At 39.9% G+C, this 23,593-nt stretch overlaps 1 protein-coding gene across 4 annotated transcripts in view; it reads right to left on the reverse strand.

The window, feature by feature from the left end:
• The window catches only part of EXOC4 (exocyst complex component 4), an 830,068-nt gene that overhangs the window by 694,509 nt on the left and 111,966 nt on the right, over positions 1 to 23,593 (reverse strand). For all 4 annotated transcript variants that reach the window (XM_049894654.1, XM_049894656.1, XM_049894657.1 and 1 more), the window contains exon 7: positions 6,141 to 6,315. In XM_049894654.1, coding sequence (XP_049750611.1) covers positions 6,141 to 6,315 — 175 coding nt within the window. The remainder of the gene's footprint in view (positions 1 to 6,140; positions 6,316 to 23,593) is intronic.

Here is a 23,593-nt window from a genome sequence, read left to right on the forward strand (position 1 = left end):
TCGTTCTTCAAGAATGATTTTAAACTAAAGAACATTCCACCAACAAGTACATGAAAACCAAGTTTTAGCCTGATGCATAAAACTCTACATGGAAACTAAAACCAAAAATCTAACTTCCTACACTCCCCGTGCTGGTACACATTGAGTATTTTCTGGGTAGGGCTCTCCTGAGTTACCACCCTGAACTACTACACTGAATTTAATGGGAAACATATACCCTTGCAGGCCGCCCTTCACTTCACCAGAGTGAGCTCTCTGACAGCAATGTCTATCTTGTGTTCATCTTTATTCCCCAGTACCTAGCACACAGTTGATTCCAATAATTTAACACTAACCTATCATTACAAATATCTGTCATATTAGAAACTACGATGGCAGGTCAATTCTATCATTTTATACATTTTCTGAAAAGGTTCCCAAAAAGTTTATAAATGCCTTTCTCCCTTTTTGTTTTCCTTTACCATCCCCCATCAAAACCTGTGTTGCTTATTGCATTATTAGACAATAACTCAAGTAATATCATTGAGAATCTTCATTAGCCTACAGAACAGCTTCCCTGATTTAGCCTCTACCCTCTCCATTCACCTCTTTACACTGCTACCATGTATCCTCCTTCATCTCATCACACCCCTCATCAAAACTCCCGATGGCCCGTTATTACCTAAAGCAAAGGTCCTCAAACTTCAGTGTGCATCAGAATCACCCAGCGGGCTTATCAACACACAGGATGTAGGACCCCAGCCCCCAGAGTTTCTAATTCAGTAGGTAGGAAGTGGGAATGAAATTCTGCATTTTTGTTATGCTCCCAGGTAATGCCCTGGTGGCGCAACGGTTAAGTGCTTGTTGCTAACCAAAAGGTTGGTGGTGGTTCAAACCCACCAGCGCCTGAGAGAGAAACTCCTGGCAATCTCCTTCCATAAATATTACAGCCAAGAAAGCCCTAAGGGGAATTTCTACTCTGTCACAGGGGGTCGCTATGAGTCATCATCGACTCAACAGCACCCAACAACAAACAACAATGGTGATGCTGGTGGTCCAGGAAACATACTTTGAGAACCACTGGCCCAAAGCAAAGGTTCTCAAAGACAGATCCCAAGCAAATACATCAGAATCACCTTAAAAAGCTTAAAAACAAAGAATCAAGTCCTTATCCATAGAGATTCTCCTTCAGGAGGCCTGGGATGGGGCTAGGAATGGTGCCATATTCAGTAAATCTAATACGTAGGCAGCTTCGAAAGCCATTAGTCTAAAAAAAAAAAAAAATGGCGAACCCCTTGCTGTTGTTAGGTGTAGAGCCTAATACTACTCAATTACATGTAACAAGAAAGAAACTCGAGGGAGTTGGAAAAGACAGAAACTTAAAAACAATCTTTAAATATTGAGATGAACCTCTTATTTAAAAATGCTTTCATCTCAAATCTGTGAATTAATAATAAACATTAGTAGACTAGGTAGTTATAAAACAACATAGATTAATTCAGGACATTATTACGTCATTCTTCCAAAACATATATGTGAAAAAAAAAGATGGGGACAAAAAAAATTGATAAGTAGGAGGGAGAGAAAGAACAGAGGAAGAGAGAGAGGTAAAAGGCAAAGAATGTTGCCGTGTCTTAACCTCAAACCAATTAAACACAAACATGAAGTCAGCTGTTATTTCTATGGCAGACCTCTCACCTGTCTTACTGGATCGGTGTCATGTTCTGTATTTATGACATAGCTATGACAGCATGCATTAACATGAAATAGCAAAAGTATTGCCAAGTGTATGATCTGGGGGCTACAAGTTACTAAAAGATATAACACATAATTTATACCTCATTCTTTAGTATCTTAGGCACATCTTGTTTACCTTCTCTTAACTGTAAAATTTCCAACATCGATATTGAAGAAAACTAAGGTAATGAAGACCACGGATCCACAATAAAAATAAGCCCTTTCCAGGAAATACGTGAGTGGTCGCCTAGGGCTGTAGGGCAGTGGGAAGCAACAGGGATTGACTGTTAATGGGCACCAGTTTCCATGTGAAGTGACTAAAGTGTTCTATAATTATATTATGGTGTTAACAAAATGCTGAAAGATTTTATTTCTGTGTACTGGAATAACAGCTACTCTTTTCTTTTTGGTCATCTGTATTTTCGGTAATGATTATAAGTTGCTTGTGTAATAAAAAATAAAAAGAAATGATATTATGGCGATGGTTGCACAACTCCATGTAAGTATGCTAAAAGCTATTGAATTCTATGTTAAACATATGAACTTTACAGTATGTAACTATATCTCAATAAAGCTGTTTTAAAAAATAATGTCATTCCATACCATGAAGATAGGAGCCCCAAATCACTCATTAGAAACCACATGTATGAAAGGGATAGTCCATCTTCATTATCTGAGGATTCCATATTAGTGAATTCGCCTGTTCACTAAAATTTATTTCTAACTTCAAAATTGATACTTGCAGCCCTTTTGTGATCATCTGAGACTCATGCATGGGTTGGCGCACATCCCCAGCTGAGGTGGGACAAGACTGGCTTAAAACAAAAAAAAAAAAAATCCATTACCACTGAGCTGTTTCTGCCTCAAAACAACCCTATAGAACAGAGTAGAGCTGCCCCCATACAGTTTCCAAGGAGCGCCTGGTGGATTTGAACTGCCGACCTTTGGGATGGCAGCCGTAGCATTTAACGACTATGCCACCAAGTTTCCAAGGCTGGCTTGGTATTCACTAGTTCAGTGTTCACAGGGACTTTATAGAATATAACCACTGTGAAGAACATGAATCCACTGGATAACTCCTTCAAAAAGCCAGAAACACATGTTAAATTTTTTAGATTTTAGCTATTAAATATCTGATGGAACCTAAAGCGCCTTAGTTTATTATAATCATTTTTAATATGAGATCACAGGTTTTGCTTTCAAATGCCTGGGAATTATATACATTTGACAAATCCAAATAAATATTTACCAGGAAGACAGAATATCTTACTTTGTTCATAACCATAATAAATTCTTCACAATAGCATTAGAAATAGGGACCTACTACTATGTTAAAAACTTGTTTTGAATTTAGAACATTAGTTCAAATTAGGAAACCCTGGTGGCGCAGAGGTTAAGAGCTACAGCTGCTAACCAAAAGGTCAGCAGTTCAAATTAGCCAAATATCAGTGACCATAAGAACATACTCAGAAATTATAACCATGTCAGAGTCAGACTCTGCTCCTTCGGTTCATGATCCTTTCTTTGGCTGTATGAAATCTAACTGATGAATTTCTCATTTCACTTATTCATTTCTATTCACTTTTACCCTCCAAGTTATGAGTCACATTTTCCTGCTTTTTCACAAGTACAATAATTACCTGCTGGACACTGTGAATGCTATGTTTTTGAGACTCTGATTTATGCTGTCTTCTTTAGAGTGAATTTTTCATTGGCAAGCAGTAAATTTATGGGTGGATCAGGCTCATACTTCAGAGACTTTGTTCTGAGGAACCCTCACTCCAGGCCTAACAAACCAAACCAGACTCACTGCCATTGAGGTGATTGTGACCCACAGTAACCCTGTAGGACAGAGTAGAACTGCCCCATAGGTTTCCAAGACTGTAATCTTTATGGAAGCAGACTGACACATCTTTTTCCTATGGAGCGGCTGGTGGGTTCAAACAACCAACCTTCTGGTTTAGCAGCTAAGCACTCAGCCATGGCACCACCACGGCTCCTACTCTAGGTCTAGATCACCCCTATTCCTAAGGAATGACCTTTTTGAGATCAGAGCTGAAAGCATAGGACGTTCACGAAGTTCTCTTCCCAGTGGTCTGATCTCTAACATTTCCCAGCATTATGCAACTTCCAGAACCTCCACCAGCTCAGAATCCTCCAGCAGGTCTTGTGGCCTGGCCCATGCAGCTTAGTATTTGACCAAAAGCACAATGGTGCTCTGAAGATTTCTGGGGCACCCGCTCTGTGCAAAGGAGCCCTGGTGGCACAATAGTTAAGCACTCAGCTGCTAACCAAAACTTCGGCGGTTCGAACCCCCCGGCCACTCCAAAAGAGAAAAGACCTGGCCATCTGTTGCCATAAAGATTACAGTCTAGGAAACTGTATGGGGAAGTTTTGCACTGTCATATACGGTCACTATGAGTCAGAATTGACGTGACAGTACACAACAACAAACAACATCTCTGTGCAACTGCCTTCTCTCCAGTTCCCTAATCCACAAATCCCAGCCCCTCCACGGCTCTGAACTTCCATCTCTGTCTCCACTGCCCAGGGAAGCCTCTGCAGCCTTTGTGTTGATATCACTTCCCTTCGCCATGGTTTGAAAGTGCCTCCAAGCAGGACACTGGGATGAACGTGGAGCTCACCTCAGGTATTTCCCATCTCTCAAGGATTATAGCCGTGTTGTCTGGAAACAGCTGCTTCATATACTCCATCTGGTTTAATATTCACTTACAGGAGGATCATCATTGCTTATCATCACTTCCAAAAGCTGAGGTCCCTGATACTAATTAATTTTTAAATAACTTTAAAATCCATTATATTATTTCATTCTTAATATAAACATATGATGTGAAAGGCACATATCACTTCCATTTGACAGATGAGTAAGCCAAGATACAAGGAAGTTGAACAACCAGCCTCCAAGCCACAAGGATAAGTTTATTCACTATGTAAACATTCATCAAGCGCCTAGTACAGGCACATGATTATTGGCATAGCAGTAAACAAAACTCGGGGAATATAGTTCGACCTGTGCTACAAGCCAGTTCAAACCAGCTGAGTCATGGCTGACAAAGTAAAATTAGAACAGCTCTTAAGCTTTAAAATTTGGGTGATCCAGAACAATAATCGTAATGGGAAAAATTATGGGTTGAAGTCCTGGAATGGGAGACTTGGAAGAGGTGTAGTGAGCCCTTTCAGGAGCCTGATGTGGGAGGCTGGATTACTGCCAGGACTGTGGAGAGCAACACACATACAAAGCAGCACGCTAGGCTGCCATCTTTGAGCAGGGCACCATTGTTCCCGACTCTGCTCAAAATGCAATGGGCAAGAAAACTGGTTGCTATGCAATGCATAAGCTACTGTTGTTTTCTAACAGGGAGACAGTTTCCAGCAGGGCTTCGACCCATAATTTTTCCAGTTCTGGTTATTCTTCCACTTCACTCAAATTTTGAAAATTTGGGTCTGTTCCAGTTTTGCTTCCTTGGCCATGGCTGAACTGCAAAAAACCAGGTCAAAGACCTGGTTCCAACCCACATTTCTCTATTGAGTCATCAACAAAGCACCCAGACTGTACCAAAAAATGTCTAATGACTGAATAACCAAGAATCAATCATTCAAGCCACCAGGGGTACGTTATACTCTCAGAAATAACTGCAATTTACATTCCTGATTTATTTTTTCCTGCAAAGACTCTCCCATTTGCCATGCAAGTAATTTCATTCCTACATAGTTACATTTTTCAATTCCCTACCTATACTTAATTTTTTTCATATTAGTCGGGACTAGCTAACCAAGTCACCTCTGTTCAGCTATGTCGAACTTGCTTCAGCTAATTCTTAATTGTATTCCTAACTTCTCACTGGCCAAATCAAATATATTCTCCTGGCACTTAGAGAGAAAATCTAATACAATTTCTAAATTCTATCTCAGCAACTTCATACCACACAGTAACATCATTCCTCCATAGAGTGAATTACTCACAGTGATCCATTTATACCTTATAGATTTATTCTTATGTTCTTGACCTGTTATTTAACCCAATATATGCAAAAGTAGACAGCTGGCAAATGGCCAATAAAATTAAGCTACATACACATTTAAAAAATGGTGTTTAAGAACACTGTAGTATTTACTACCTTAGTACATAACTAACTCCACTTACAAGAGACAAACCAAATACTGTAACATCACCGCTAGCTACACATTGAGAATCTATTCCTATTTATAAAGTTTGGCCAAAAAAAAAAAAAAGAGTTCATTAAAAAGTCTTTTTAAGATGTCTGGTAGAAGTTCACAATATCAACAGCATCTCCTTTAAATGAAAGCATTAGTTTCTTAACCTGTTTATGATTCTTAGGTATTGTTTTTTATTATGTGATGTTATTCTGAGTCAACATGACATCCTTTACAAAGGGCCTTACCTGCAGGACATCTTGGATCTTCACCCACACATCTGCCATGTCATACAATTTGATCTCTTCCTGCTGAGTCAGGGAAGGCCCAACAGTCTGCTGCAGATATCCCAGGACCACAGAGTGTGCAGCAGCAACAGCATTGAACTTGTCAAACAGTAACTCCAGCAGTTCCAGAAGTAACCTTGTGGTAAAAAACAATAGTAATAATAACAAATGAATAAAATTTATATTCACACACATATATACAGTTTATACTGAACTCCAAAAAAAAAAAAAGCTAAAGGTCAGTACCATACTATGATGTCAAACATTAGCATAAATGGTAGATCTGATTTCAAACAGTTGTATGATCTAAGCAACTTTCCTTACCTTATCTTAGCCTGTTTCCTCCGCTATAAAATCCAAATAATACAAAAATTTAAAATTCTATTGTAAAGAACCTAGACCAGCAATAGCAGCTCAATAAACATTTGTTTCTTTTTTAACATATTTCAGTGATTACAATACTACTATAAGGTATTCATTCGGCAGTTTCTTCAAGGAATTCAGAACATTTTTCAGACAACCGTTCAGATGTGTTACAGAGAATATGCTATTCCCCGACTATAAATTGGGCAATATGGTAAGGACACTAAGGACTCTTAGTCATGAAAAGCTGTGCTTACTACCACTCGAAGCCTCCAGTAATTTAAGCCCAGTGCCATCGAGTCGATTCCGACTCATAGCAACCCTATAGGACAGAGTAGAACTGCCCCACAGTTTCCAAGGCCTAAGTTCCTGAAAAAACTGCACACGTGCCAAGCAGTCTGACTTTCACCACAGGCAGTATCGGCATTATCTCATCCATCATAGTCAGATATGCTGGACACATAGTATTACATCGATTTTATAGACTCAAGGACACAAAATGAGGTTGAAAGGGAGCTGGGCCTAGAACAAATGCTGACTTTCAGGTCAGTGCAGTTGCCCCCTACCTCTCACTACAGTTCCGGAATGTAGATGTGTATTTGGAGATAGCTCCGAGCTTTCTGCCATGGATGCAAATTAATCTCTCTGCCGCTGAGCCTTCCTGCATCACGGATCACCTGGCTGGAATCGTCCCTTTCCTCTGAACGCGCACAGGACTTGGCCCCACCTTTAAGGAGCTGCTCACTTTTATTAATATACGTTCTAAATATTTTACCTTCCTTCTCCATTATTAGTCTTGAAGGGTCAGCACTGCGTAAGACACCTTTGTATACTTCAGAGCACTTAGGACAGTGATCACCAAATATTTGCTGAAGAGTTTAACGCATTTATTATGAACGACTATAGAAAATCTTGGAATGTGAATTTTATTGTATATTTTGTGGCTCTCGACTCATAGTTCCCCCAAAAATTTATAAGTCAATGCAGAAAGTAGAAAAGGAAAGCAAGATAGCTTGTCAGCTGTGCCAATTAACAAGATTTTACCCTCGTAAATAAGAGGTTATAACTACAATCTCATCCAAATATACAGCGTATTATCTATTCCTATGGCTTTCTTTTTTTATGGCTTCTTTACTGCCCAATTATTGTAATTAACATGCCAATGTGACAGCCCGTAAGGTAGTTACGATAAAACCCTAATATCTATTTGACGCTGTAAGTTAGACGAGACAGAATCAATAGATATTTAGGTAGTGCTCCCAGCCCTGAATGTGCATAATCTGAAAATTACACATTGGATCTGTACACAGGACCCATTCTGCCCCTTTGAATGACATTTTTAATTTTGTTATCTTTTAAAGGTCAGTTCATATTTACTCTCACATAGGCCTAAAATGCTTCTCCTTCCCCAACTGTGTTACCAGAGAACCTACCCAAGAATCAGCAGGGAGAAGAGCCAAGCACAGAAAGCTGCATCCAAACACAACAGCTGAAACAGTTAAATCAGTCGAAGCAACAATCTGTACGAAACTGGTATCTGGCATCACACAGGAAATCCTGGTGGCGTAGTGGTTAAGTGCTACAGCTGCTAACCAAAGGGTCGGCAGTTCAAATGTGCCAGGTGCTCCTTGGAAACTCTATGGGGCAGTTCTACTCTGTCCTATAGGGTCGCTATGAGTCAGAATCGACTCCATGGTATTGGGTTTGGTTTTTCGGTTTGGCATCACACAGAGTAAATAACTAAGTTAAAGTTCTACTTTTCAAATAAAGATTTATGCTGAGTTTGTAAGCCTATGGTTCCCAAATACCAATTCCAAACCATAATGTATTTTCCAGTGGCACAAAGCAAACTAAGAAAAAGAAGGACGATATACAGACTTTTCACAAAAGTAAATTTAGTTAAGCGTATACTCTTTGTACCCTTCTGGTAGGAAAATCACAGTTATTTTCTGTCATGATGGCAGTTATGTGGTCAAAAATCCTTACTTGACACAATTAAAACTTTATAACCTTATGCTATACCCCCACATTTGTTGGACTCAGATTGTTCCATGACATTCAGAAGCCTGGGGGCACACGGAGGGTAGTCCCCACTTCCAAATGGCATGACATTCCCGGTACAGTCCTACAAACCAGCAACAAGGCAGAAAACCCAGGGCCGCTGAGCTCCATGACTGCACACCCTGCCTCTCAGACGATGGTTACCTTGCCTAAGAAAGAGAGATTTAAAGTGAAGACAGAAATTTGGGGAAAGAAATATTGGGTTTAGATCTGGACATGAGAATTTTACGGTACTATGTCCTTGGGTACTGGGATATACAAATCTGGCGCTTAGGAGAGAGAATGGTTAAGTATTTGAGAGGATGAGATGACTCAGAGTAGAAAAGCAATCAGGAAAGCAAGACAACATTGTAGGAAATAGCAGCACTGAAAAGCCGGTCAGGAAGTGGCTAGGGGAAAAGCAGAAGCCATGAGGGAAAATTTTGGAAGGCTAAGTAGAAGAAGGTATCAACAGAGTCAAAGGTTCCACGGAGGTCAGGTAAGGTAAAGACAGAAATTTACAAGGAAGAGGTTCCAGTGACCTTGGCAAGACTGGTTTCAGCAAAGCACTGGAGACCGAGCTCTGCAGCGGGATGCGGACAGAATGGTTAACAGGAAAAAAGCAGCTGAAGTCAATCATGGGCTTTTCAAAGGCACACCATTCCTCACCAATACACACTTCTTAAAAAGGAGAAGGCTCTCTCTTGTGAATCAAAGAATAAAAGAGATTAAGGATCGCTCACATAAATAGGATATAAATCTGCACTAGTCTAGCCAATTTAAAGCTACAGGAAATAAACTGAAATATGTTGTTAATATTCATAGACACACTTCTACTGCATGCAACAGGCTAGACTGAGAAAACACTCATTTGCCTTTAGCGGCAGACACACACGAAGATGACCTAAACACACAAACCCCTCTACAATCCTTCTCCACCCCATCCCTACCAAAAAATATTAAGTAAATAAAAGAAGATAAAACATTAGAGTACAGTCAGCTCACTGGGCTAAATCCTGTTAGGCTCAAAGTTTTCACCACTGATCCAAAAGACAAAACAGCAGACAGGATCATTAAATTATTAGATGATTCTTTAAACTGAACTGAATTAGAAAAGGCTCTTATAGGAACTGGCTAAGAACTTAAGAAATGAGAATTTTAATTAATTGCAGTTTCTACCCCTCAGAAGAAATAATAATACACACTCACACGCACACACACCCCACTGGCTATTTCTAGAGTCACATAATAGGCAATAATATGCAATAAAGCAACACAATTAGTGAAAGAAAATATTAGCCTGGTATGCAAACGTCGTATGGTATAAAGCACTGGCATTAGAAACCTAGATTTCTCCTTCGGTGAGTACTGTCTAGGGTCTTAAAAGCCTGTGACTGGCCATCTAAGATACTCCATTGGTCTCATCCCTTAGGGAGCAACAGAGAATGAAGAAAACTAAAGACACAAGGGAAAGATTATTCCAAAGGACTAATGGACCACATCTACCACAGCCTCCACCAGGCAGTCCAGCACAACAAGATGGCACCCAGCTACCACCACTGACTGCTCTGACAGGGATCACAATCGAGGGTCCCGGAACAAAATTCTAACTCACAAAACAAAAACCCAGACTTACTGGCCTGACAGAAACTGGAGAAACCCCGAAAGTATGGCTCCCGCACACCCTTTTAGCTCAATAATGAAGTCACTCCTGAGATGCACGCTTCACCCAAAGATTAAACAGGCTCGTGAAACAAAACAAGACTAAACGGTCACACCAGCCCAGCAGCAAGGACTAGAAGGCAAGAGGAAACAGGAAAGTTGGTAATAGGAAACCCAAGGTCGAGAAGGGAGAGTGTTGATATGTCGTGGGGTCGTTAACCAATGTCACAAAACAATATGTGTACTGCTTAATGATAAACTAGTCTGTTCTATAAACCTTCATCTAAAGTAAAATAAAAATAAATAAATAAAGTGGCTTATTCTAAATTGAAAAAAAAAAAAAAAAGAAACCTCAATTTCAATACCAACTCCACAGAAATAGTCATGGGATTTTCTATATGTCACGGGACTTCACTGAATCTCAGGTTCCTCAGTTACAAATTTCTTCAATCACAATTTCTTAATCACAAATTCACTGTGAGGATTAAATGCAAAAATGTACTTGAACACATACTAAAAAAAAAAAAAAACAAAGAGTACATTGTTTTCTGTACCGTCAACGCTTCCTGTCTAGAGGGAAGAAAAGGGAGACGAGAGCACTGCAGACGGGCCTACTTCACTCCACTGCTGCTGCTACTCCGCTAAGCAGGCCACATCACCTCCCCAGATATAAACACCACCCCCACACTAGTCTCCCTTCTTCCAGTCCCTCTAGACTCTAAACTCGTTGAGGGTAAGAAATGTGTCTGCCTGATCACTGTATTCCAGTATTTGTTAATGCCCAGCATATAAAATAAAAAAGTACTTGCTGAATGAAAGAATGAGCTCCAGCAGAATGGGACATATGGGGGCCTGATTACGAATAGTGGTGAGGAAATAAGGGTTAAAGATGATAATCTCCTGGTTTTAGAAACCCACAATAAAAAAAAATATTTCACATAAGCTACCCTTTCAAAAAGGTAACCTTATCAACCCAAACATGAGAACATAAAGAAGCTGTAAACTCTATGCAGAGCTAACTTTAATACTGCAATAAAATCTATTTTAAATAAGAAATAGGAATATGTTAAGATGAAAAACTATTTATTCTTTAAATGCACATCCAATTACCTGGCAGTTTCTACGAAAAGCTTTCTTATAGGTGTAAGCAAACTGTTATTTATTCTCCTAGATCTTTGACTAACCTCCCATCTTTACTAGCTGTCCCTACTCTTCTTCAAGTGCCATCAAAGGGAAGAAAAAAAAAAAAGGGCAGAGGCATAAGAAGAAGAAAATGCGAAGGAATAGTCAAAGTTGCCCAAGGCAAGAAGAGCCTATGGTGTAAAGCTACATCATCAAGCTATGAAAATGTTCAATATTTAAGGTGAGATAAAACTATCTGAATCTAAATTTAACATCCAGGAAACCCTGAATTAGTCATTTGGCTGGAAAACCCATGTCTGCAGCCAAGAAGCTGCCTTACTTGGTCACAAAGCAAAGACACCCACAAAGCAGAAAATCAGTTCTATTCTACCTCTCATCTGCTGAGACCTTAATATCAGGGTTCTGTATTTCCCCACTGACAAACGCAATGACCCCAGAATATTTTCGTACTCCTATGCCCTAAAAGGTAAGAAAATACTGAGTTCTGAGCTTAGGTTTTACATGAAATATCAAAAGAAACTGATCACCAATTATTTCATATCAAAATGGTCTTAGCATTACCTGCCTAGACTTCACATGTTTTCTTCATATGCTTAGCTGAGCTGCTATTTTTCATTTCAAACAGGTCAAAGGTCCCGTTTAATCTTCCACGTTATCTAATACCTCCTTCTGAGGGGACAGTGGTAAGTTTCACCACTTCTTAATAACGGTCTTCATGTAAAAAGAAGTTACTATTTGAAGAGCACTGACTAATTCTCTATCTGCACTATGAAAAGAACAGGAAAAAAATTATTAGCAATATCGAATGAAGCACAGCGAAAATAAAAAAAACACTTCGCTAGATCCTGGCTCTAGTCACTTCCGTCCTTGTCAAGTTGGGCTCAGCTCCTGGATTCTAAAGAGAGGACCTCTAATGACCTTCCAGTTCTGAAATCTGTCAAGTTAGAGACTAAGATAAGAAAATAAACCCAGGACCTCTTTCCTGAATTAACATATTAGTGTTATTCTTTCTAAAACCTTTCTCCCGTTACAACAATAATAGGTGATCACAGCAGAACACTGGAAAAATTATCCATAAATCTACTTTCCTGAGATAACCAAAGTTGAGATTTCAGGTGGATATTCCTAGTACTTGACCAGTCGAGTTGCCATCAAGGTGATTCCAACTCATGGCAGTCCCATCTGTGTTACAGTAGGACTGTGGTCCAGAGGGTTTTCAGCGGCTAATTTTTCAGAAGTAAATCACCAGGCCTTTCTTCCGAGGAACCTCTGAGTGGACTCTCGAACCTCCAATCTTTCAGTTAGTAGTCAAGCATGTTAACCATCTGCACTACCCAGGGACTCCTCTTAGTACTTCTTATTGTTGCTGTTAGGTGCTGTTGAGTCAGCTCTGACTCATAGCGACCCTATGCACAACAGAACGAAACACTGCCTGGTCCTGTGCCATCTTTACATTCCTTATGCTTCAGCTCATTGCTGCAGCCACCCTGTCAATCCACCTTGTTGAGGGTCTTCCTCTTTTCCACTGGCACTATACTTTGCCGAGCATGATGTCCTTCTCCAGGGACTCATCCCTCCTGAAAACATGTCTGAAGTATGTAAGACGCAGTTTCACCACCCTTGCTTCTAAGAAACATTCTGGTTGTACTTCTTCTAAGACAGATTTGTTCATTCTTTTGGCAGTCCATGGTATATTCAATATTCTTCACCAACACCACAATTCAAAGGCGTCAACTCTTCTTTGGTCTTTCTTATTCGCTTTCACATTCATGTGATGCAATTGCAAATACCATGACTTGGGTCAGGCGCACCTTAGTCTTCAAGGTGACATCTTTGCTTTCCGACATTTTAAAGAGGTCCTTTGCAGCAGATTTACCCAGTGCAATGCATCTTTTGATTTCTTGACTGCTGCTTCCATGGCTGTTGACTGTGGATCCAAGTAAAATGAAATATTTGACAACTTCAATCTTTTCTCCATTTATCATGATGGTGCTCATTGGTCCAGTTGTGAGGATTTTTGTTTTCTTTATGTTGAGGTGTAATCCATACTGAAGGCTGTGGTCTTTGATCTTCATCAGTAAGTGCTTCGAGTCCTCTTCACTTTCAGCAAGCAAGCTTGTGTCATCTGCATAACACAGGTTGTTAATAAATCTTCCTCCAATCCTGATGCCCCGTTCTTCTACATATAATCCAGCTTCTCCAATTATCTGCTCAGCATACAAATTGAATAGGTGTGGTGGAAGGACACAACCCTGACACACACCTTTCCTGACTTTAAACCAATCAGTATCCCCTTGTTCTGTCTGAACAACTGCCTCTTGATCTATGTAAAGGTTCCTCATGAGTACAATTAACTGTTCTGGAATTCCCATTCTTCACAATGTTATCCATAATTTGTTACGACACACACAGTTGAATGCCTTTGCATAGTCAATAAAACATAGGTAAACATCCTTCTGGTATTCTCTGCTTTCAGCCAGGATCCATCTGACATCACCACTGATATCCCTGGTTCCACGTCCTCTTCTGAAACCAGCCTGAGTTTCTGGCAGTTCCCTGTCGACATACTGCTGCAGCCATTTTTGAATGATCTTCAGCAAAATTTTGCTTGCCTGTGATATTAACGATATTGTTCTATAATTTCCACATCCGGCTGGATCACCTTTCTTGGGAATAGGCATAAATGTGGATCTCTTCCAGTCAGTTGGCCAGGAAGCTGTCTTCCATATTTCTTGGCATAGACGAAGGAGCACCTCCAGCGCTGCATCGGTTTGTTGAAACATCTCAACTGATATTCCATCAATTCTCGGAGCTTCATTTTTCACCAATGCCTTCAGAGCAGCTTGGACTTCTTCCTTTAGTACCATTGGTTCCTGATCATATGCTACCTCTTGAAATGCTTGAACATCAACTAATTCCTTTTGGTATAATGAGTCTGTATATTCCTTCCATCTTCTTTTGATGCTTCCTGTGTCATTTAATATTTCCCCCATAGAATCCTTTACTATTGCAACTGGAGGCTTGAATTTTTTTCTCAGTTCTTTCAGCTTGAGAAACGCTGAGCATGTTCTTCCCTTTTGGTTTTCTATCTCCAGCTCTTTGCACATGTCATCACAATACTTTACTCTGCCTTCTCGAGCCACCCTTTGAAATCTTCTGTTCAGTTCTTTTACTTCATCATTTCTTCCTTTTGCTTTAGCTGCTCGACGTTCATGAGCAAGTTGCAGAGTCTCCTCTGACATCCATCTTGGTCTTTTCTTTCTTTTTTGTCTTTTCAGGGACCGCTTGCTTTCTTCCTGTATGATGTCCTTGATGTCATTCCACAACTCGTCTGGTCTTCGGTCACTAGTGTTCAATGCATCAAATCTATTCTTGAGACGGTCTCTAAATTCAGGTGGGATATACTCAAAGCTTTACTCCATCCACGTCATTAAGGTCGACTCTACTTTGAGGAGGCAGCTCTTCCCCAGTCATCTTTTGAGTGCCTTACAAACTGGGGGGCTCATCTTCCAGCACTATTTCAGACAATGTTCTGCTACTATTCATAAGGTTTTCACTGGCTAATGCTTTGCAGAAGTAGACTGCCAGGTCCTTCTTCCTAGTCTTAGTCTGGAAGCTCAGCTGAAACCCGTCCTCCATGGGTGACCCTGCTCGTATCTGGATACCACTGGCATAGCTTCCAGCATCACAGCAACACTCAAGCCCCCACAGTACGACAAATTGACACTTAGGTGTACATTATTCTAAGTACAAGAAGGTACAGGTCCCTAGATGAATGGTTTAGGTAACTAAGTCATCAGTTTGATTCTCAAGTGAGCTAATTAGGAGCCACTTCCTTTGTGACTGCTGACCACACTTCTTAACATGGCCAGCACTCTCTGAAAGGCTGGCCAATGATACAATGGGGTATGGATGGGAATGGATATGTCCGTGCAAATACATGTGAATGCCCTTCTCCTGAGGTAAAACAGGGCCGAGGGAATGAATTAGGAGTATTATCTTTATATAGGCCAGAAGGCAAGCTTACGTGGTAGAAAGGCACTCCTTGTCATTTTAATTCCAGCACCAACAAGCTTTGCAAACTGTCAAATCACTTCAGCGTTCATGTTTCCCTGGGCAGATTTGGGATTCATGATAATGCCCCTACCTCAGATGAGGCCAGTGGTGAGGCTCACTCAGGTGAGATGCCAGATGGCAGGCTGGTTTGTGAAGCACAAGTGCTACAAAGCTGCAAAATTCTGTGATGTCTGTAATGTTATGAAGAGTGTTCTCAAACTCTAGCCTGCATAAGACTCATCTAGAAAGCATGTTAGAGCAGAGTCCTGTGGGCCCTGCCCCGAGATTAATTACCCACCCCTCCACAGTCATCATCTGCATTTCTAACTCTCAAGTGGCATTTGTGCTGCTGATCCTTAGATCCCACTATGAGAGCTGAGATTAAATTAAAAAAAAAAAAAAAATTCACTTCCTCTTATTAAATATTATCTTCTTTGCATCTCGTTCTTATCTGTCATTCAAAAACTTGGGCATTTAATCTGTGCCCACACTAAATCAGGCTGCAACTCCTACAGACTCAGAGCACAATCTGATTAGGGACTGTGACAAGCGGATGCATCAGGAGCTAGAGGAGCCAGAAGACAGGAAATACCATCTGAGATTAACACGAAGGTGCTGTAATCAGATCTGACACCATCCCCAAGCATCAGCAAGGTAGAATTTCACTTGACACAAATGTTTTTTGATTGTTTTTGCAATGAATAAGATTCCGTGTCAGTTGGAGCTTGGGGTACCTTTTGTACTATGATACCAATCAATATATGGTATACACGGATGGAGGCAGTTCCCACTGTCTGCCAAGTGAAGTGGCCTGGATATAGTACAAAGACTGCATAAGGTTACCAACAATCCACGAAATAGATTTTAGCTATTACCCCCTTAACTGTTCCACTCACTAGCTTGAACTTGCTGCAATATGTAAAACAAAAGAAATCAAAAGCAGATTATTTTTATTCTGCCAGATAGAAAACAAGCTCTAGGAAATGTAATATTGAGTAACATCTCTGGCCCATTCAGCCAAGGTTCCTTTCTCTGGAGACTATAACCAAAGAACAATATACAACCAGAAAAGCAACTGCCCAACTTCAAGTTTAGAGAAGAGCTACAAACATTACTGACATTATTCATTTACCTGATATGAAGCTAAAGGTGTCTTGGTTAGGCACTCGGCTGCTAACCGAAAGACTGGCAGTTCAAACCCACCAGCCACTTCACGGGAGAAAGGTGTGGCAATCTGCTTCCCTAAAGATTACAGCCTTGGAAGCCCTATGGGGCAGTTCTGCTGTGTCCTATGAGTTGGCATCTACTCGACAGCAACGGGTTAGGTTTGGTATTTTTTATCAAGGTGCTATTATCAATTAATGTACTCAAGTCTTTCTAGAAAGTACATAGGTTTGGGACCAATACTACCTTCCATGGTAATGAAGCGTACATTTTAGTTAACAATTACAGTAATAAGTCCCATATGTAAAGAATTAATTCCTTTCATTTGTTCTAAAAATATTTCAGCAAAGCTGCAGGCGATAGATAAATCCTAGCTGAAGAATAGTAGAACTTCTTCTATAGGTCCTTGTTCATCCTATTCATACCCTTCAGTATTTAATAGTTGGGTGTATTTAAAGCATGTTCTCACTGATACATGTAATCAAAACTAGAGATTTAATCAAATGGAATCATAATCACGGAAGTTAAATTTACTTGCTTCCCGCTTGCTTTGATTCAAATTAACTACCATCTCAATTACATCGAGACCTTTCCTGATTCCAAGCATGTCCAGGGCCTGCACGCAGTGCTTGGGAATAGCTACAGGAAGCCACAAGGACAAACACTTGACCTTGCTTCAAAGCTGCTCTTAAATGACTTTTCTGTAAAATAAAATGGCCAATTCCACAAAGTTCAGCATTTCAGATACTTAGGAGAAGAGGAAATAATACACAAAGTGGAGATAAAAGGAAATGCCCCTTATGTGAAAAAAAACACATGCCTGACTCTTGTCACAGGTCTGAGAGGAATCATGAGGGCTATTCCATTTACTTCTTTTTCCATAAGCACTGTGCTTGCCCTGGAGACCCGTACTAGACTTCCTCACAGATAAACCCACCTTCATAAAAACGCCCTATTGCATCATTACACCCTCATACTGAGTTTTGATCTCCAAAACAAAAGTTTTAAGTACGTTTTTTCCAACTTTTATAACAATTCAATGTATTTCTACAAATCTATAGCCTTCATGGAAACCCTAGTGGCGTAGTGGTTAAGTGCTACTACGGCTGCCAACCAAGAGGTTGGCAGTTCAAATCTGCCAGGCGCTCCTTGGAAACTCTATATGGGGCAGTTCTACTCTGTCCCATAGGGTCACTATGAGCCAGAATCGACTCGACAGCAGTGGGTTTGGTTTGGTTTTGGTTTATAGCCTTCAGAGACTGAAAACCAGAAAACAAAATGTTTCAGGAAATGAAGCAAATACCAGCCTTGAAAATAACTATGACTATAAAGTAAATGATTCAGTGTTAGAATTACTCAGCAAGCATGCAGCTAACACTAGCAATCAACTATATGCCATATACACAGGAGGCAGAAATGAAAGGGACGTACAGTCTACTACGATGCACTGCAGCATGCCTTACATTCTACTACAAGTGGTATGTTTAAAAAGAGTAAAGGACCACTCCTGCAGATTCCAGACGTATCAAGGGTCTAAATATTAAGAAAGAAACTATAAAAGTACTAGAGGGAGAGGCGGAGCCAAGATGGTGGACTAGGCAGACACTACCTCGGATCCCTCTTACAACAAAGACACGGAAAAACAAGTGAATCGATCACATACATAACAATCTACAAACCCTGAACAACAAACACAGACTTAGAGACGGAGAACGAACTAATACGGGGAAGCAGCTATTGTTTTCAGAGCCTGCAGCCAGCGTACCAGTCAGGTACGGCACAAGCACAGAGAGCTGCTCCACCCCCCTGAGCTAACCCCAGGAGGGGGACCAGCCGGCTCCGCAGGCGGCGTCGGACGCAGCCGGTAGGAGAAGTCCCCGGGAGGCAGCTACTGGTATTGGAGCAGGGAGAACAGCGTCCCAGCCGGGACGCTCGGTCACGGCACAAGCACAGGGAGCTGCTCCACCCACCTGAACTAAGCCCGCGAGTGGGCCCAACTGGTTCTCGGGGGCGGCACAGCAACGCGGCTGGAGGGACGAGAAGTCCCCGGGAGGCAGCGACTGATTTTGGAGTCGAGAGTGCACTGTCCCAGCAGGAGAGCCTTGACGCTGGGCGTGGGGCTGGAAGTGCAGGATCTGACCGTGACTCCAGCGGGCCAGACACCCCGGGGGCAATCTCCACACAGCCAGCACACATAGGTGACGTGCCCTGCGGGAATCTCAGATATAATAGTCATTCCAAGCAAGACAAGCAACTCTGGCTATATTCTGAGGTGCTACTCTCCTATCTCTCTGTTTCCTCCCCCACCCTCCCCAGGCAGCTTCATTAACATCCGAATAGCCTGAGCCAGAGGGAGAACTCTGATAGGGATCTGACTGCATTTTTTTTAGCGGATTTTCTGGAAAAACTAGTTTCCCAGTGATGGCTCGGAGACAACAATCCATATCAAACCACTTAAAGAAGCAGACCATGACAGCTTCTCCAACCCCCCAAACAAAACAATCAAAATCTTTCCCAAATGAAGATACAATCCTGGAATTATCAGATACAGAATATAAAAACTAATTTACAGAATGCTTCAAGACATCAGAAATGAAATAAGGCAAACTGCAGAAAAAGCCAAGGAACACACTGATAAAACTGTTGCAGAACTGAAAAAGATTATTCAAGAACATAGTGGAAAAATTAATAAGTTGCAAGAATCCATAGAGAGACAGCATGTAGAAATCCAAAAGATTAACAATAAAATTACAGAATTAGACAACGCAATAGGAAGTCAGAGGAGCAGACTCGAGCAATTAGAATGCAGACTGGGACATCTGGAGGACCAGGGAATCAACACCAACATAGCTGAAAAAAAATCAGATAAAAGAATTAAAAAAAATGAAGAAACCCTAAGAATCATGTGGGACTCTATCAAGAAGGACAACCTGCAGGTGATTGGAGTCCCAGAACAGGGAGTGGGGACAGAAAACACAGAGAAAATAGTTGAAGAACTCCTGACAGAAAACTTCCCTGACACCATGAAAGACGAAAGGATATCTATCCAAGATGCTCATCGAACCCCATTTAAGATTGATCCAAAAAGAAAAACTCCAAGACATATTATCATCAAACTCACCAAAACCAAAGATAAAGAGAAAATTTTAAAAGCAGCCAGGGAGAAAAGAAAGGTCTCCTTCAAGGGAGAATCAATAAGAATAAGTTCAGACTACTCAGCAGAAACCATGCAGGCAAGAAGGGAATGGGACGACATATACAGAACACTGAAGGAGAAAAACTGCCAGCCAAGGATCATATATCCAGCAAAACTCTCTCTGAAATATGAAGGTGAAATGAAGATATTTTCAGATAAACACAAGTTTAGAGAATTTGCAAAAACTAAACCAAAGCTACAAGAAATACTAAAGGATATTGTTTGGTCAGAGAACCAATAATCTCAGATATCAGCACAAAACAAGGTCACAAAACAGAACGTCCTGATATAAACTCAAATAGGGAAATCACAAAAACAAACAAATTAAGATTAATTAAAAAAAAAAAATACACATAACAGGGAATCATGGACGTCAATAGGTAAAAGATCACAATAATCAAAAAGAGGGACTAAATACAGGAGGCATTGAACTGCCATATGGAGAGTGATACAAGGCGATATAGAACGATACAAGTTAGGTTTTTACTTAGAAAAATAGGGGTAAATAATAAGGTAACCACAAAAAGGTATAACAACTCTATAACTCAAGATAAAAGCCAAGAAAAACGTAACGACTCAACTAACATAAAGTCAAACACTATGAAAATGAGGATCTCACAATTTACTAAGAAAAACGCCTCAGCACAAAAAAGTATGTGGAAAAATGAAATTGTCAACAACACACATAAAAAGGCATCAAAATGACAGCACTAAAAACTTATTTATCTATAATTACCCTGAATGTAAATGGACTAAATGCACCAATAAAGAGACAGAGAGTCACAGACTGGATAAAGAAACACGATCCGTCTATATGCTGCCTACAAGAGACACACCTTAGACTTAGAGACACAAACAAACTAAAACTCAAAGGATGGAAAAAAATATATCAAGCAAACAATAAGCAAAAAAGAAGAGGAGTAGCAATATTAATTTCTGACAAAATAGACTTTAGACTTAAATCCACCACAAAGGATAAAGAAGGACACTATATAATGATAAAAGGGACAATTGGTCAGGAAGACATAACCATATTAAATATTTACGCACCCAATGACAGGGCTGCAAGATACATAAATCAAATTTTAACAGAATTGAAAAGTGAGATAGATACCTCCACAATTATAGTAGGAGACTTCAACACACCACTTTTGGAGAAGGACAGGACACCCAGTAAGAAGCTCAATAGAGACACGGAAGACCTAATTACAACAATCAACCAACTTGACCTCATTGACTTATACAGAACTCTCCACCCAACTGCTGCAAAATATACTTTTTTTTCTAGCGCACGTGGAACATTCTCTAGAATAGACCACATATTAGGTCATAAAACAAACCTTTGCAGAGTCCAAAACATCCAAATATTACAAAGCATCTTCTCAGACCACAAGGCAATAAAACTAGAAATCAATAACAGAAAAACTAGGGAAAAGAAATCAAATACTTGGAAAATGAACAATACCCTCCTGAAAAAAGACTGGGTTATAGAAGACATCAAGGAGGGAATAAGGAAATTCTTAGAAAGCAACGAGAATGAAAATACTTCCTATCAAAACCTCTGGGACACAGCAAAAGCAGTGCTCAGAGGCCAATTTATATCGATAAATGCACACATACAAAAAGAAGAAAGAGCCAAAATCAGAGAACTGTCCCTACAACTTGAACAAATAGAAAGTGAGCAACAAAAGAATCCATCAGGCACCAGAAGAAAACAAATAATAAAAATTAGAGCTGAACTAAATGAACTAGAGAACAGAAAAACAATGGGAAGAATTAACAAAGCCAAAAGCTGGTTCTTTGAAAAAATTAACAAAATTGATAAACCATTGGCTAGACTGACTAAAGAAATACAGGAAAGGAAACAAATAACCCGAATAAGAAACGAGAAGGACCACATCACAACAGAACCAAATGAAATTAAAAGAATCATTTCAGATTATTATGAAAAATTGTACTCTAACAAATTTGAAAACCTAGAAGAAATGGATGAATTCCTGGAAAAACACTACCTACCTAAACTAACACATTCAGAAGTACAACAACTAAATAGACCCATAACAAAAAAAGAGATTGAAACGGTAATCAAAAAACTCCCAACAAAAAAAAGCTCTGGCCCGGACGGCTTCACTGCAGAGTTCTACTAAACTTTCAGAGAAGAGTTAACACCACTACTTCTGAAGGTATTCCAAAGCATAGAAAATGACGGAATACTACCCAACTCATTCTATGAAGCCACCATCTCCCTGATACCAAAACCAGGTAAAGACATCACAAAAAAAGAAAATTATAGACCTATATCCCTCATGAACATAGATGCAAAAATCCTCAACAAAATTCTAGCCAATAGAATCCAACAACACATCAAAAAAATAATTCACCATGATCAAGTGGGATAGGCTGGTTTAATATCAGAAAAACCCTTCATGTAATCCATCACATAAATAAAACAAAAGACAAAAACCACATGATCTTATCAATTGATACAGAAAAGGCATTTGACAAAGTCCAACAGCCATTTATGATAAAAACTCTTACCAAAATAGGAATTGAAGGAAAATTCCTCAACATAATAAAGGGCATCTATGCAAAGCTAACAGCCAATATCACTCTAAATGGACAGAACCTGAAAGCATTTCCCTTGAGAACGGGAACCAGACAAGGATGCCCTTTATCACCGCTCTTATTCAACATCGTGCTGGAAGTCCTAGCCAGGGCAATTAGGCTAGACAAAGAAATAAAAGGTATCCGGATTGGCAAGGAGGAAGTAAAGTTATCACTATTTGCAGATGACATGATTATATACACAGAAAACCCTAAAGAATCCTCCAGAAAACTACTGAAACTAATAGAAGAGTTTGGCAGAGTCTCAAGTTATAAGATAAACACACAAAAATCACTTGGATTCCTCTACATCAACAAAAAGAACATCGAAGAGGAAATAACCAAATCAATACCATTCACAGGAGCCCCCAAGAAGATAAAATACTTAGGAATAAATCTTACCAAGGATGTAAAAGACCTATACAAAGAAAACTACAAAGCTCTACTACAAGAAATTCAAAAGGACCTACTTAAGTGGAAAAACATACCTTGCTCATGGATAGGAAGACTTAACATAGTAAAAATGTCTATTCTACCCAAATCCATCTATACATTTAACGCACTTCCGATCCAAATTCCAATGTCATATTTTAAGGGGATAGAGAAACAAATCACCAATTTCATATGGAAGGGAAAGAAGCCCTGGATAAGCAAAGCACTACTGAAAAAGAAGAAGAAAGTGGGAGGCCTCACTCTACCTGATTTCAGAACCTATTATACACCCACAGTAGTCAAAACAGCCTGGTACTGGTACAACAACAGGCACATAGACCAATGGAACAGAATTGAGAACCCAGACATAGATCCATCCACGTATGAGCAGCTGATATTTGACAAAGGACCAGTGTCAATTAATTGGGGAAAAGATAGCCTTTTTAACAAATGGTGATGGCATAACTGGATATCCATTTGCAAAAAAATGAAACAGGACCCATACCTTACACCATGCACAAAAACTAACTCCAAGTGGATCAAAGACCTAAACATAAAGACTAAAATGATAAAGATCATGGAAGAAAAAATTGGGACAACGTTAGGAGCCCTAATACAAGGCATAAACAGAATACAAAACATTACCAAAAATGATGAAGAGAAACCAGATAACTGGGAGCTCCTAAAAATCAAACACCTATGCTCATCTAAAGACTTCACCAAAAGAGTAAAAAGACCACCTACAGACTGGGAA

Source organism: Elephas maximus, chromosome 8 (assembly GCF_024166365.1).
Source record: "Elephas maximus indicus isolate mEleMax1 chromosome 8, mEleMax1 primary haplotype, whole genome shotgun sequence".
NCBI classification, from domain to species: Eukaryota; Metazoa; Chordata; class Mammalia; order Proboscidea; family Elephantidae; genus Elephas; species Elephas maximus.